The sequence below is a fragment of the Pangasianodon hypophthalmus genome, chromosome 19, assembly GCF_027358585.1.
Source record: "Pangasianodon hypophthalmus isolate fPanHyp1 chromosome 19, fPanHyp1.pri, whole genome shotgun sequence".
Lineage (NCBI taxonomy): Eukaryota > Metazoa > Chordata > Actinopteri > Siluriformes > Pangasiidae > Pangasianodon > Pangasianodon hypophthalmus.
The window spans coordinates 19,924,611-19,940,801 of record NC_069728.1 but is presented as its reverse complement, the minus strand read 5'-3'; the positions used below and the strand labels follow the sequence as shown (position 1 = coordinate 19,940,801).

At 41.3% G+C, this 16,191-nt stretch overlaps 2 protein-coding genes across 2 annotated transcripts; both read left to right on the top strand.

Moving 5' to 3' along the window:
- The first annotated feature begins 454 nt into the window (after nucleotides 1-454).
- On the top strand, nucleotides 455-1,486 carry LOC128321785 (uncharacterized). Its single transcript, XM_053242403.1, has 4 exons — nucleotides 455-506; nucleotides 608-952; nucleotides 1,104-1,202; nucleotides 1,368-1,486. Exons 1-4 carry the CDS (start codon nucleotides 455-457, stop codon nucleotides 1,484-1,486), a joined length of 615 nt encoding a protein of 204 aa, XP_053098378.1.
- Nucleotides 1,487-14,310: 12,824 nt separating this feature from the next.
- Nucleotides 14,311-16,118, top strand: LOC128321638 (uncharacterized). Its single transcript, XM_053241951.1, has 5 exons — nucleotides 14,311-14,362; nucleotides 14,464-14,805; nucleotides 14,957-15,046; nucleotides 15,368-15,405; nucleotides 15,577-16,118. Exons 1-5 carry the CDS (start codon nucleotides 14,311-14,313, stop codon nucleotides 15,694-15,696), a joined length of 642 nt encoding a protein of 213 aa, XP_053097926.1. The 3' UTR covers nucleotides 15,697-16,118.
- The last annotated feature ends 73 nt before the right edge of the window (nucleotides 16,119-16,191 follow it).

The following is a 16,191-nucleotide window of genomic DNA, read 5'->3' as shown; positions in this document are numbered from 1 at the left end:
CAGAGAGGGGGATTATGGGTAAATGTGGCACGCAGCGATGTGCTAGCGCAGTCCTGTTTTATAAAACACAGCCTGTAGCACAGTTTGAATAAATAGTGCCTTCAACATTCTACATGATATTTTTAGTGAATTTTTATTAATGAACTCCAGCTCTTTTGTATGTCAGCCTGAGATTCTAAAACAAAGACATTTGGACTCGGGACGGTGTTTAATTTGCATGAAAGGAGTGAAACTGAAATATACATACAAAGGCATCAGTAACTAAAAGAGAAAAAAAGCTGTCACTTCTTAATATTAATATTAAACACTGTGAGCTTCACATCTCATTACAGCTAATGGACCAATCAAATCAGTCCACAGCTTCAAAACGTCCAATCAGGCGTGAGTCTGGACCTGGTTTTCTACTGAACACACAAGTTCATTACATCACTATCACTTTGTCTAAACAGGAACGATGATCACACTCTTTGTCGCTCTTTACTCTCTGCTTTGTCTCTGCACAGCTGGTGAGTAACATTCTGAAAACTTTCATTTAAAATAGTAATATTACATATTTAACTAATTTACTGACATCATTAAACATTAAATATTAAACACTTTTTTACAGTAAAAACTTCTGACATCAAGGAGCTTCACGTGAAAACAGTAAAGCATGGAGAAAATGTAACTATGGAGTGTAACATTAGCAGGATCAAAAACAAAGATAAGGTAGTTTGGTACAGACAGAGTTTTCGAAAATTGCCTCAGTTTTTTGCAAAACAATACAGGAGCAATTTGAGCTACAAATTTGCTGAGGGATTTAAAGTCAGCCGCTTCAGTATTACTGTAAATGACCATAAGTTTGATCTCAACATTAATGGAATGATAGAAGATGATGAAGGAGAATATTTCTGTGGAGAACTGGAGGGAAATGGAATAAAGTTCACATCTGGAACACGTCTGCAATATGAAGGTAAACAGTTTTTATCTGATAACCTGCTAATTCCAGATCAACACTTTAACCAGAATTATGTGTACATATGCATTAAATGTTGGATATTTCACATTATTTATATTTAGTATCATTTCTGTTTATTTGCTGTTTTTCCATTTTATTTGTAAAGGTGAAGAGATGAAACTCTGTCCTACACCTGGAACGGTTAACAAGAACACAGATTCTGTTACACTCCAGTGTTCAGACAGCAGCGATGGAAAAGGTAAGAGTTTTGATCAAATAAGCTTCCTTTCACTTTCTATAACAGAATCTTCTCTAGTTAAAACCTTTTCCTGTTAATAAATCATCCAATATTGTAAAGTATTTTTTCAGTGTACTCCATTATGTACTTTAGCTTCTGATGTTTTTTAAAACAATTTTATTTTCCATACAGGTTGTTCTGATCAGATGCATGTGCTATTGTTGCTCTCCATTGTTAGAGTTGGAGTTCTTGCCTTCATGATTATTGTCTTTCCAATAATCCTCCTTGTTTTCAAATTAAGATCAAATTAGAAATTCAAAAACAAATGGAAGAAATACTGATTTAAGAAAACAATGTGTTAGATTTAACTAAAGCTAATTGCTTATATTGGCTGTATATTGGAATGATTTTGGTCTAACTGTAATGTGGAGGTATTTACCAGCTGTACTTACAGCTGCATTTAAGAGTTCCTAAGTGGCGCAGTAGAAAATCGTTCACCCTATCGTCTCAAGCTCTAATCCCGATGATGCCACAACCATCTGTGGCCTGGTGTCCAAGAGAGCAAAATTGGCCATGGTCTCGGGGAGGGCATCTGAGAGTGTGTTATTCCGCATCCTGATGTTGCATGATCAGCAGTTCAAAAGATGCAGCTGGCTGGCTTCACATGTCTCAGAGATAGCACGTGAGAGCCTTCGCCCTGCCTGGTTGGTAGCTGTTGTGTGATAGGAGAGACCTAACTGGAGGGAGGGAATTGCTCATGAACAAATTAGAGAGAAAGTGATGGAAAAATACAAAAAATGCATTTAATAAAATAAAATCTAAAGTGAATATACAAAGCAGTAGTCCTCTTTATTTCTAAGATTTTTTTTTATAACTTCAAAGATAACATTATATTTTCCACATCACATCATGTACATGTTTGAGAGTACAGGGAGCTGTATTAGACATATCACATACAACAAATTAAGAAAACGATGTCCCTCAGTTTGTAATAACATGAGTCATGCTGTAAAGTATGTGAAATAAAAATGAAATGTAAATATTCAATTCAATTCAATTCATTTTTATTTGTATAGCGCTTTTTACAAAGGTCATTGTCTCAAAGCAGCTTTACACAAACAAAAGTAAAGTGAAGTGTGTGTGTGTGCCGTCTCTGATGAGCAAGCAGGGCGACGGTGGCAAGGAAAAACTCCCTGAGATGGTGATAGGAAGAAACCTTGAGAGGAACCAGGCTCAACAGAGAACCCATCCTCATATGGGTTTACACTGTAAATAATAACTTGGCACTTCATCAGTCATTAATATACTTTTTTTATCCATTTTAATATTTACTATTTGGAATTTAATTTCAGTTTAAGCAGTAGAATCTAATCAGTAACGCAGTAACCACACGTTGTTTATATTTAGTCCTCTTACAGTTTAAGCCCCTTAATATTTATGGAAATATTATAGAAATATTGCAACCATTAAATATTAACCACAAAATGTGTACTCAGATTTGATAATATTTAATCCTCAATGGTATAGATGTATGGAGCCGATATAGTGCACGAGGTGACACAGAGGCCTGAAAGTGATCTATATGACCTTAAATAGGAATGGGTAGCCTGCAGGAAATGTATAACACGGAGGCTTGAAAGCGCCCTATATGAACTTACATAGGCAGTGGTAGCCTCCTAAGTGGGGAGAGCAGGAACAAGCTGTAAATTTAAGTGAGAAAGGCTGCCTTAAACCATAACATATGCATATATGGGAATGTTGGGTCTTGTGAAAAACAGGATGCGTAAGCTTTTTCATGTCAGTGTATATAAGAATGCCCTTCTGAAGAGTTGGGGAGCTTTTGTCTGCAGACAACTGCTCAGCTTAATTCTGGAAAGAATAAAGTCTAATGGCGTCAACAACCAGGCTCTCCAGAGTGATCTTTGATCTGCGCGAATCGGTACAACAATATACGTAATTTAAAACACATAATCATGCATTATAGTTACTGATTTACTGACTACAATTGGGAAAAATGAAAGTGGTGGTCTGGGGTTTGCTTCATCTGAACCCTGGTCTGGACTGCATTGTGTATGGAAGCTATCAGCACAGCGCTGCATGCCGAGTAATGTGATTGGTTCAACTTGTCACCTGTTTCAAGTTTAGTGATGATGGGAAAACGGTCAGACTTTCATAAGACTGGAGCACTGTAATTATCTTACTCTTGTGGTGTGAGTGTTTGTACTGAGAACATACAAAAGAAAACAGCTTCTTTTTTCCAGGTTTCCTGCACAATGCCATGCCATGCTTGTAAACAGTGCTGTTCTTTGTTGCATGTCTGTTGGTACCAAAGGAATATAATAATAAACTCAGCAAATAGATGAATATAAAGTGATGTATGTAAAGGAATTCTTCTAGGTGAAGGCAAACCTCTAATTATAAGCCGACTCCAAACAAGCCCAGAATCAGTCTTTTGTGCAGACTTAATTATTTGGACCAAGTGTCAAAGTACTCTTGAAGCATATGAAGAAGCGTTACTGGCTGCAGCAGCACTTTCTCACATCACACAATGCTTTCACTTTAACAAAAACAACACTGTGTTTTCAAGCCTCAGACTTAAGAGTTTTAGCCAGCAGCTCACACTGACTTATTTTGCGTCACTTCAACAATCCAAACGTCTTTATGTTAGAAGTAAACACTACAGCATGGGTCAGGAAGCTATCAAAGTCAAGCGAAACAAACAATCATTGACAATCTGACATTTTCAGCTCTTAAAATATTCCTTGTAAGTATATATGTGTGACTAGCGGCAGGCAAAGATTCACTCTGGGATGAGGTGGACAGTCACTCAGTTTGGTTTTATTGGACCTGGGACAAACACGACCAAAGGCTGGTTAACATATAGTGGACCGATGTTGCTCGGAGGTTTTAACGACAGCGAGAGATATAAAGCTCTGCTTTGTAATGTACAGATTCACAAGGTGACCGTGAACATATAGTGGACAGAAACTCGAAATAAATCATACATTTAGGAAAATAAAATATAAAACACTCATTCCATCATTACTTCCATCAATTCACATTAATACAAAACAACAATAAACTAAGTGACCATCAGTTTATGAATTACATATTATTTTAAATATGAAACAGAACAGGAAAAGCTAGCTACGTAACTCAGCTACATAACTCAGCACGTCCGAGCAGATTACACGTGCTCTAATGCTCAGTCTCAATTAGGGCTGGAATTTCTTACACAGAACATGGATATTACCAAATAAGCCACATACCTGGAACAAACACGACAAAAGGCTGGTTAATATACAGTGGACCGATGTTGCTCGGAGGTTTAAACTGAAATAAACAGAGGTTCAGAGTTCACTTGCAGGTTAATGGCGCAATTAGATACCCTCGGCTTTAACATTGCAAATATCATATACTGGACCTGACCGACAGAATCTGAATGCTGATAGATGAAAGAAGTAACCTTTTGTGTGATTCAAGCTCTAAACCTGCACCTGAAAACAACCATAATTCATTTTCACTTACAATAGAGCAATCATCAGAGCAACTTACTGACAGCGAGAGATATAAAGCGTAGCACCACCCCACCATATAAGGTATGCAAATATATGCGCAACAGCCAATGGTAAGTTTTCCCAATTTCAGCATGAATTTAACATTCTCTCCCTCTCTCTCCATCTCTCTCTCTCTCTCTTTTGCTCTCTGTCGAGCTACACATGCTACTTCTGAGAAGCCAGTGGTGCTGACCCCTGTTGCTCCCCGGACCTGCCTGACCCATCCTGATGCCCTGCTTCTGGTTGGAGTTCTCATCGGTTGAGTTTGCTCGCTGCTGCTGGTGGTGGCCCCATATGGACGACCTGAAGAACCGTTTGGTTTGCTGGGGATGGTGCCACCTGGGGGCTGTGGAGATGGCATGGGGATCTCATATGGGGAGCTGTACTGAAACGGCTTGGGACTGTGATTGCTGTAGTGGCTTTGGGGCTGCAGTTGCCACGAGCACCTTCGTACTCAGGACTCCATCAATGGACAGTGGATAGATTTTAACCAACCGGACTTCTTGCAAAAACTTTGATGAATTTACTGGTTGTACAATTGCACCATTTGTCCATATAGTACACAATAATAGAAGGGATTTATTTATAATTGCACTATCCGTTGCACCCAGATGAGGATGGGTTCCCTTTTGAGCCTGGTTCCTCTCGAGGTTTCTTCCTCATATTGTATCAGGGAGTTTTTCCTTGCCACCGTCACCTCTGGCTTGCTCATTAGGGATAAATTCACATATTTACAATATATTTTTTTGTGAATCCATCTATTACTGTAAAGCTGCTTTGTGACAATGTCCATTGTTAAAAGAGCTATACAAATAAAATTGAATTGAATTGAATTTAACAGCAATATTTGAACTCCGTTACATATGTTGTGATGACAAGTATCAATATTCAGAGTGTATTTTTCATTTTAAACATTAAAAGGAAATCATATATTTAATGACTTGTTCTTACTGTCTATCAAAGCCACACGTTTCATGTGTTAATTAACTTTCTAATGACCAATGCAAAATTGCCCTTTTAAGTTTCATTCCTTGTATTCCTTGTTATTTCATAACATTATCCATATTTGAATAATTTTTTTGTAGTAATTTTACATTTTTATTTTACATTCTATTTGAACACAAACATTTTGATATATGGATACAATATCATTACATCAGGTGGTGGAATCAGTGACAGTTGCAGGTAAAGTTTCCTTATTTTTGCAAAGACAAACAAATCCAAAATGAGAAGCAGGGTCAAAGTCAACAAACAGGCAGAAGTCAGGAGATATGCAAACAGAGTTACTTGGGCAAGAGACAAAGACATAAACCAGAATCCAGAAACGTAGTCATAACCACAAACAACCCGGCAAACGCACGTTAGCTTTTGCTCATCAGCGAGCGTGTCTGTTTATGTGCGTGTGTGTGAAGCAATGTCAAAGCGAAAATCAAAGTCTGTGGCGAGCGGACGGCGTTTCAAATTGTGTGTTGCTCCCTGCCCACGCTATCTCTTGGGTGGGGATATACACGATTTGTGTGTCATCTGTTTGGGAGCGGAGCATGCACGGTTAGATCTCGAGGGGGCTAACTGTCATGATTGTGAGCTTCTTCCAATCCGTGTGCTCCACTCCCATCTGGCCATCTTTGATGAAAGCGGCCAGGTTCGCGATCCTGCTGGGTCCGGTCCCACTGTTGCCGAGGCACAGCGGAGAGTGTTATAGTGGGGATTGCAAGTGGATTTAGCGGAGGGATCTGAGACGGTTATCTCGGTCCTCACCCGCTAGATCCACGGCTCCCTCTCAGGGATCGGAAGCCCGCCCCGCAGTTTCTTCCCCCCGGACAGAGAGCCAGGCGTTTCATCCCTCTTCCTCCGAGGAGGTCGACGTGATGAGCGTCGACACGGAGGAGACTGTGGGCTCGCCACCACAGTCCCTCACGTATGAGGAGCTCATGGAGGTTATGAGGAGCTCATGGAGGTTGTGACTCGCGCTGTAGCCAAGCTCAATTTCGATTGGCCGGCTGAGAAGCAGGACGCTCGTCCCAAAAGCAAGCTGGATGAGCACTTCCTTTGAGCTAAATCACAGCTCTCACGACGGGGCCTTCCGTTTTTCCCTGATCTCCACGCCGAGGTGTCTAGATTGTGGGAGAAACCATATTCTTTCTGACTCTTCAGCCCTACAGTTTCGAATTACTCAAACATCACAGGGCTGAATGAGAACGGATACGGGGTGATGCCGGTGGTGGAGCAGACGCTCGCGAGCTGTCTCTCCCCGTATTCAGCATCGTCCCTGAAGGCCCCAAGGCTTCCCACCAGGCCAGTAAGACTGACATCCAGCCTGGTTGGCAAAGCTTATACGGTGGCAGGTCAGGCCGGTGTGTGTCGGCACACCATGGCGGTGCTGCAGGCATACCAGGCCAACCTGCTAAAAGACCTGGAAGGGAGGAAGGGGAATCCGATGTGGTCGCTGAACTATGTCGGGCCACAGATCTATCGCTCCGGGTCACCAAAGAAATGGCCAGAGCCATTGGCCGTTCAATGGCAGCGGTGTTGGCCACGGAGTAGCACCTGTGGTTGAATCTGTCTGAGCTTCAAGACAAGGACAGATTCTTCCTGCTGGATGCCCCGCTAAAGCCTTCTGGCCTCTTCAGCGGCGCAGTTGACACTGTCGTCGAGAGGTTTCAGGAGGCGAAGAAGCAGGCGGCGTCATTCCAGCACTTCCTCCCTCACCCTTCCCAGGTCATTGGGGCTGCTGAGCCCCGGCCGTCTAGCTCCTCATATCGCCAGACCCAGAAACAGAGTGTTGCAACCCTACGGACCGTTATTCTGGCTAAGAGGAACTCGGCCAAGCGGCCCTGACGCCACCATCCCAGGGCCCTGGGAGGAGAGGTACACACCTCACTGCCCGACCTCAACACAGGAAGTTCCTGAGGTTTGCTTTCGGGGGAGAAGCATACCAGTATCGGGTTCTTCCGTTCGGCCTGTCACTCTCATCCTGCACTTTTACCAAATGTGTGGATGCTGCCCTGGCTCCGCTATGACTCCAGGGCATCCGCATACTGAATTACATCCACGATTGGTTGCTTCTAGCTCAGTCAGAGCAGATAGCGGCTCGGCATCGAGATGTCGTCCTCACCCATATGAAAGAGCTGGGGTTACGGCTAAACGCCAAGAAAAGTGTGCTTTCTCCACTACAGAGGACCACTTATCTGGGCGTAGTGTGGGATTCGACAACGATGCAGGCACAGTTGTCTCCTGCTCCTATTGAAGCGATTCTCACAGCCGTGAGGGGAGTGAGAGAAGGCCAGTCACTCATTGTCAAACAGTTTCAGAGACTGTTGGGTCTGATGGCAGCTGCATCCAACATGATACCTTTTGGCCTGCTGTACATGATCAAGGTCATGCGGCGATGCTTACATGCCTTAGACATGTGGAAGAAACCTTGGTTCCTGTCACAAGGCCTGGTGCTGGGGGCTCCTTGTCGTCATGTAATGCTAACGATGGACGCCTCCCTCATGGGTCATGAGTGGCCACTCTGCCCAGGGTCTGTGGGAAGGCCATCATCTCATGTGACACATAAACTGCCTGGAGATGCTGGCCGTGTTTTGAGCTCTTAAACACTTCCTTCCAGACCTAAGTTGACATCATGTGGTTGTCCGCTCAGACAACACATCGGTGGTCTCCTACATCAACCGACAGGGGGGTCTGCTCTCTCGCCCCCTATACAGGCTGGCACACCAGATCCTACTGTACGCTCAGGGAAAGCTCCTCTCACTCAGAGCAGTCTACATCCCTGGGCACCTCAATCAGGGAGCAGACATCCTGTCGAGACAGGGGCTGAGGCCTGAGGAATGGAGGCTCCACCCCAAGGTGGTGCAGCTCCTCTGGAGGGAGTTCGGCCAAGGCGGAAGTGGATCTATTTGCGTTGCAGCAAATGACACACTGTCCACTCTGGTTCTCCCTCACGCATCCAGCTCCGCTTGGGCTGGATGCCATGGTGCAGATGTGGCCGAGGCTTCGTCTTTATGCTTTTCCCCCGATCGCTCTGCTCCCGGGAGTTCTAGAGAGATTACGCCAGGACGGGGTCCGTCTTCTGCTAGTAGCCTCGTTCTGGCCGGCCCAAGTATGGTTCTCGGACCTTGTGTCCCTCCTCGACGGCTGTCGACTGGAGATTCCGATCAGGAGGGACCTCCTCTTTCAGGCGGGGGGCACCACCCTTCACCCCCGCCTGGAGTTATGGAAGCTGTGGGCGTGGCCCCTGATGGGGCACAGCTCCTAGCATCCGGTCTCTCAACTGAGGTTGTTGAGACCATACTCCAGTCCAGAGCTCCCACCACAAGGAAACTGTACGCCTTGAAGTGGAAACTTTTCACTTCTTGGTACGGACAGCGAATGCAAGACCCAGTCAACTGCCCAGTTGGTACAGTTCTGGAGTTTCTGCAGGAGCACTTCTCTGCAGGGTTATCTCCCTCGACTCTGAAGGTGGTGGCCATAGCTGCTTACCATGCCCTTCTAGGTGGTCAGTCATTGGGAAGACACCGTTCGTTACACGTTTCCTCTGTGGCACCCAGAGGCTGAAGTCAGTACGGCGCACCAAGGTGCCCTCATGGGACCTGGCGGTGGTTGTAGAGGCTTTACCTGAGACCCGGGTATGTCCCTAAAGTGCCCACTTCTTCGCCAGGCCCCGTGGTACTGTAAGCCTTTTGTCCTCCTCCCTTCCAGGAAGCAAGCCAAGAAAGCCTCAATCTGCTTTGTCCAGTGCAAGCACTGGACGCTTACGTCCACAGAGCTGCCCAGTGGCATAAGGCAGATCAGTTGTTCGTTTGCCTCAGTCCGCCTAAGAAAGGGGTTCCTCCATGATGACATGCTGCTTGAGTGCTGGTACCAAATGAAACTAATAAAAAATAAATAAATAAATGATCCTCCAGCAAAGTTGTATATGCATAAGTGACGTATGGAATTGCAGAAGTGATCCATGGCTCAGAATTAATTCCTCTGTGTGAAAGCAAATCTGGGATTATGAGCCCCGCCCCCAAACAAGCCTAGAAGCAGTCATGAGAGTGGACTCAAGTGTTCAGGCCAAGTGTGAAAACGCTCTTAACACATTTGTAGAAGTGTTACTGGCTGCAGCAGCTCTCTCACATCATGCAGTTGTTTTAGTTTAACAGAAATAGCATTGTTGTTTCTGAGTTTCTGAGACTGAGTGTTTTAATCAGCAGCTCACACTGACTTATTTTGGGTCACTTCAACAGTCCAAATGTGTTTGTGGTAGAATCTCAGATTAACACACAAAAGAGCTGGAGTACATTACTAAAAATATCTCTAAAAATATCATGCATATGATATACTGGAGCTCTATCAGTCCTGTGTGCTGGAACCTCTCTGATAGAAGAAGTTTAATGAAGTGTTTTTAGGTCAGCAGATCTAACAACCCCAAAGAGGAATAATGTGTAATCCCGCTGTGGGGGAGCGGGACGCAGTACAGTTTCAGTATGGTCTTTTCACAAATCATTTGTCTAAGGTAGAAACTGGAGTGAGCTTTTATACAGGGTTTTACAGCAACCATCAGATACTTGGTGGGGAAGAAGCTCATCTGTATTATTTAAGATGTAGACACTAGAAAGGTTTACAGTAGAAAAGGTTACTTTTATTCTTTATTTCTTTTTAAAAGATGTTGCCTGCAGCAGTTAATAAGAAAGTGTGCATAAAAATGTATAGTGTTTATGTTTAATTATAAAAAGAGGAGTGGTAGCTTTTTTCGTCGATGTGCTTTGTGGTTACCGTAAAACCCTGCATATACACACACTAGAGTTTCTACACAATGGGCTTTACCATCGATCATTAAATTATATATTTAACGACCAGTTCTTACCATCTATCAAATCCACACGTTTCATGTGTTAATTAACTTTCTAACCACATCAATGCGCTTACCCTTTTAAGTTTCATATTCAGTGTTACTTCATGACATTAACAGCATTTGACATGTAAATTAGTCACAGTAGTTAAGTACTTAGCATTTCTAGCTAAGTCCCAGCATTCCTAACATAAGCATGAATGAATGTAGTGTGTGATTTATGCTTGTGTAATTCCAATTACTAACTGATGCCTTTGTATGTATTTTTCACTTTCACTTCTTTCATGTAAATTACAGACCTCGACATCACGTCGTGGTCCGGGGGTCACCGTGTGGAGGAGTGGAACTTACTGGATAGCTGAGTGAGGTAGCCAGTGAGGCCAGTACACTTCCAGTTTGAAGTTTGGTGATGTTGGGGAAAGGGTTGTTATTGTCAGTGGAGGAGACAGAACGCCTTATTGATAAATAAAACCACACTTTGCTAGGACTGGAGCAACTTTACTGTAATGAGCTCACCCTTGTGCTGCGAGTGTTTGTACTGAGAACATTAAAAAATACACACGTCTCATGTCGGCCTCCGTGGCTAAAATCTTCTTACACCAGAACAGCTCCTCATTTGCAGGGATTCCTCCATGATGACATGTTACTTGAGTGCTGCTACCAAATGAAACTAATAAAAAAACAATAAAAGGATGAACCTCCACCAAATTTGCATATGCATAAGTGACATATGGAATTGCAGAAGTGATCCATGGCTCAGAATTAATTCCTCTGTGAGAAAGCAAATCTGGGATTATGAGCCCCGCCCCCAAACAAGCCTAGAAGCAGTCATGAGAGTGGACTCAAGTGTTCAGGCCAAGTGTGAAAACGCTCTTAATGCATTTGTAGAAGTGTTACTGGCTGCAGCAGCTCTCTCACATCATGCAGTTGTTTTAGTTTAACAGAAATAGCATTGTGGTTTCTCAGTTTCTGTGACCGAGTGTTTTAATCAGATCATTAATTAAAATGTCTCTAAAAATATGAAGAATTTTGAGAGCACTATTTATTCAAACTGTGCTAGAGACTGTGCTCTATCTGTGTGAGGCCTGTTATTCACCCTAAAGGACATAACAACAGAGAAAGAATTGGTAATAATTAAAGTATAATCTCACACCTTTTGGTAGATATGAAACCTTTAATGATTAACCTGTATAAAACATATCAAAAATCTTCAATGCAAAACTTTTAGACACAGCGCTGCTTCAGTCTATGAGTCTGGCAGTTTCAGCACCTTTGATGTGGTAAAAACCTTAATGACCTCACGCTGGTGTTTGGTTTGAGACTTTTGTCCTATAGTTTCCATCTCACACCAGAGAGTGTGTGTCAGTGTTAATGGAAACAGCACTGTGGTTTAAAGTGAGAGATATAAACTAAAGGGTTTGATTCTTTCTTTATCAGGGCTGTTAGAGATGTTAGACTTTTATAAATCCAGTGGTTCTGACCGAGATGGAGGTGTGGTAGCACACAGCCGGCACTTCAGGTCTAGAAATATGGTGCATTCTTACGTGTAGTCCATACCACCACCAAAGAGATCAGGATCAGATTTTATGAAAATTTATATCAGGTTAAGTGTTTTTCTTAGGTCACACTGTTTGTATTTTTCAGTGTGTGTGATGGATTCATGGCTCAGGCTCAGTACTTGGCTCTTCACTGATGTAGTGGCCCATCCCTCCAGCGTTGACATCTAAACACAGACACACACACACAGACACACACACACACACAGTAAAGCCTGGTTTAAACTTCTGTTTTAACACGTATTTGTGTCTTTGTGTCGTGATACAGAGGGGAGGATTATGGGTAAATGTGGCATGCAGAGACGTGCTAGCGCAGTCCTGTTTTATAAAGCTTAGTCTGTAGCACAGTTTGAATAAATAGTGCTCTCAACATTCTACATGATATTTTTTGTGAATTTTTATTAATGATCTCCAGCTCTTTTTGTGTGTTACCCTGAGATTCTAACATAAAGACATTTGGACTGTTGAAGTGACCCAAAATAAGTCAGTGTGAGCTGCTGATTAAAACACTTGGTATCAGAAACTCAGAAACCACAATGCTATTTCTGTTAAACTAAAACAACTGCATGATGTGAGAGAGCTGCTGCAGCCAGTAACACTTCTACAAATGTGTTAAGAGCGTTTTCACACTTGAGTCCACTCTCATGACTGCTTCTAGGCTTGTTTGGGGGCGGGGCTCATAATCCCAGATTTGCTTTCACACAGAGGAATTAATTCTGAGCCATGGATCACTTCTGCAATTCCATACGTCACTTATGCATATACAACTTTGCTGTAGGATCATTTATTTATTTATTTTTTATTAGTTTCATTTGGTAGCAGCACTCAAGTAACATGTCATCATGGAGGAATCCCTGCACATGAGGAGCTGTTCTGGTGTAAGAAGATTTTAGCCACGGAGGCCGACATGAGACGTGTGTATTTTTTAATGTTCTCTGTACAAACACTCGCGGCACAAGGGTGAGCTCATTACAGTGAAGTTGCTCCAGTCCTAGCAAAGTGTGGTTTTATTTATCAATAAGGCTTTCTGTCTCCTCCACTGACAATAACAACCCTTTCCCCAACATCACCAAACCTGAAACTGGAAGTGTACTGGCCTCACTGGCTACCTCACTCAGCTATCCAGTAAGTTCCACTCCTCCACACAGTGACCCCCGGACCACGACGTGATGTCGAGGTGTTAAATTTGCATGAAAGGAGTGAAAGTGAAACATACATTCAAAGGCGTCAGTTAGTAATTGGAGTTACACAAGTGTAAATAACACACTGCATTCATTCATTATGTTAGAAATGCTCGGACTTAGCTAGAAATGCTAAGTACTTAACTACTGTGACTAATTTACATGTCAAATGCTTTTAATGTCATTAAGGAACACTGCACATGAAACTTAAAAGGGTAAGTGCATTGATGTGGTTAGAAAGTTAAATAAGACACAAAACATGTGGATTCAATAGGTGGTAAGAACATGTCTTTAAATATATAATTTAATGATCGATGGTAAAGCCCCTTGTGTAGAAACTCTAGTGTGTGTATATGCAGGGTTTTACAGTAACCACAAAGCACATCGAGGAAAAAAGCTGTCACTCCTCTTTTTAGAATTAAACGTAAACACTATACATTTTTATGCACACTTTCTTATTAACTGCTGTAGGCAACAGCTTTTAAAAAGAAATAAAAAATTAAAGTAACCTTTTCTGCTGTAACCTTTCTAGTGTCTACATCTTAAATAATACAGATGAGTTTTTTTACCTCAAGTATCTGATGTTTACTGTAAAACCCTGTATAAAAGCTCACTCCAGTTTCTACCTTAGACAGATGATTTGTGAAAGGACCATACTGAAACTGTACTGCGTCCCGCTCCCCCACAGCGGGATTACACATTATTCCTCTTTGGGGTTGTTAGATCTGCTGACCTAAAAGCACTTCATTAAACTTCTTCTATCAGAGAGGTTCCAGCACACAGGACTGATAGAGCTCCAGTATATCATATCTGTAAAGTCATGTGACTCATCACAGCATCAGAATAGACAAGAATTCACTGTGAGCTTCACATCGCATTACAGCTAATGGACCAATCAAATCAGTCCACAGCTTCAAAACATCCAATCAGGCGTGAGTCTGTACCTGGTTTTCTACTGAACACACAAGTTCCTTACCTCACTATCACTTTGTCTAAACAGGAACGATGATCACACTCTTTGTCGCTCTTTACTCTCTGCTTTGTCTCTGCACAGCTGGTGAGTAATATTTTGAAAACTTTCATTTAAAATAGTAATATTACATATTTAACTCATTTACTGACATCATTAAACATTAAATATTAAACACTTTTTTACAGTAAAAACTTCGGACATCAAGGAGCTTCACGTGAAAAGAGTAAAGCGTGGAGAAGATGTAACTATGGAGTGTGACATTAGCAGGGTCAAAGACAAAGATAAGGTAGTTTGGTGCAGACAGAGTTTTGGAAAAGTGCCTCAGTTTTTAGCAAGACATTACGGGCAAAATAATTACAGATTTGCTGAGGGATTTAAAGATAGCCGCTTCAGTATTACTGTAAATGACCGTAAGTTTGATCTCTACATTAATGGAGCAAGAGAAGATGATGGAGGAGAATATTTCTGTGTAGAATTGGATGGAAGTGCACTAGAGTTCACATCTGGAACACGTCTGCAATTTGAAGGTAAACAGTTTTACTCTGATAACCTGCTAATTCCAGATCAACACTTTAACCAGAATTATGTGTACATATGCATTAAATGTTGAATATTTCACATTATTCATATTTAGTATCATTTCTGTTCATTTGCTGCTTTTCCATTTTATTTGTAAAGGTAAAGAGATGAAACACTGTCCTACACCTGGAACGGTTAACAAGAACACAGATTCTACATCCCAGGGTTCGAACAGCAGCAATGGAGAAGGTAAGAATTTTGATCAAATAAGCTTCCTTTCACTTTCTATAACAGAATTTTCTCTAGTTAAAACCTTAATGAATCATTCAATATTAATACAAGTTGTGCATTTTCATCATTTCAGGAAATGAATATTGGATTATTGCCTTAGCAGCCTCCATAATAATATCTCTTATTCTAATCGTGGTTCTGATTGGAGTTTTATTTAAAAATCAAAGAAAAGGTTTGTTTACTTTTATTATTATTATTTATAGAGTTACTGTATAAAGATGTCACCAAAACGTGGATCCTTTCTACATTTAAACTTTACTTATATGTATCATTGTTCAGGTGTTTCATCAAGAAACCATCAAATTCCCACCAATCAGGTAATCCAGTTTTCTATCAACTGTGATTCTGTTAAATAAATCCACATCTGATCTACAATCCACAATGCACAGAGAATTTTAACAGACAACTATTTACAAAATATTAGTGTAATAATTATTTGTAGTCTTTCAATCCACTCTGGTTTATAAACGGCTCTTGTTCTTCATCAGGCTGATGATGAAGATGTCTTGAACTATGCAGCTGTGAGTTTTGCTAAGAAACCTTCATCCTCCAGAACCTCCAGAGACAAGAGCCATGAAGACGTTTATGCACAAGTTAAAATAAAATAGATAAAGAGAAATGACTTCACACTTGAAATACAATATAAATACAATTATTCACCCAGTTTGTAGACAGATGTGTTATATTTTAATCAGACAAAAACTTTTTTATTGCTGTAAGTTTTATCACCATTTCCAAACCTTTGTAATGTACTAATTTGCCTTACTTGATGGATGTATTTTTTTTTAATTTTATTTATTGATTTTTATCACTTTTATTTTAATTTTACTTTCATTGTCTGCTGTTTTTTTTCTGAAAGCCTTACATTTGGAATGTTTTCTCAGCATTTTCTCTTAAAGTTTATAGTTTTCTATAATGTAAATTTTTTATTTATTTATTTATTTTTCGATTTTGAAGGTTAAACTATGGCTAAGGTTAAGAAATGGCTCATGGTACACAATTTGCTTAAACTTTTATTTTGTAATTTATTTTGCTTAGGAGCTTTATGCTAAATTTTGTGAATATTGTAATTACTTTAGATTAGCTAAAACATTTTTGTAGCC

What these genes read in the sequence shown, in the direction of transcription:
- LOC128321785 (XM_053242403.1), top strand. Translation starts at nt 455, where the DNA reads ATGATCACACTCTTTGTCGCTCTTTACTCTCTGCTTTGTCTCTGCACA. An exon ending in GCTTTGTCTCTGCACAGCTG is followed by an intron (nt 507 to 607) that starts GTGAGTAACATT and finishes ACTTTTTTACAG; the next exon opens with TAAAAACTTCTGACATCAAG. An exon ending in AACACGTCTGCAATATGAAG is followed by an intron (nt 953 to 1,103) that starts GTAAACAGTTTT and finishes TTATTTGTAAAG; the next exon opens with GTGAAGAGATGAAACTCTGT.
- LOC128321638 (XM_053241951.1), top strand. Translation starts at nt 14,311, where the DNA reads ATGATCACACTCTTTGTCGCTCTTTACTCTCTGCTTTGTCTCTGCACA. An exon ending in GCTTTGTCTCTGCACAGCTG is followed by an intron (nt 14,363 to 14,463) that starts GTGAGTAATATT and finishes ACTTTTTTACAG; the next exon opens with TAAAAACTTCGGACATCAAG. An exon ending in ATCAAATTCCCACCAATCAG is followed by an intron (nt 15,406 to 15,576) that starts GTAATCCAGTTT and finishes GTTCTTCATCAG; the next exon opens with GCTGATGATGAAGATGTCTT.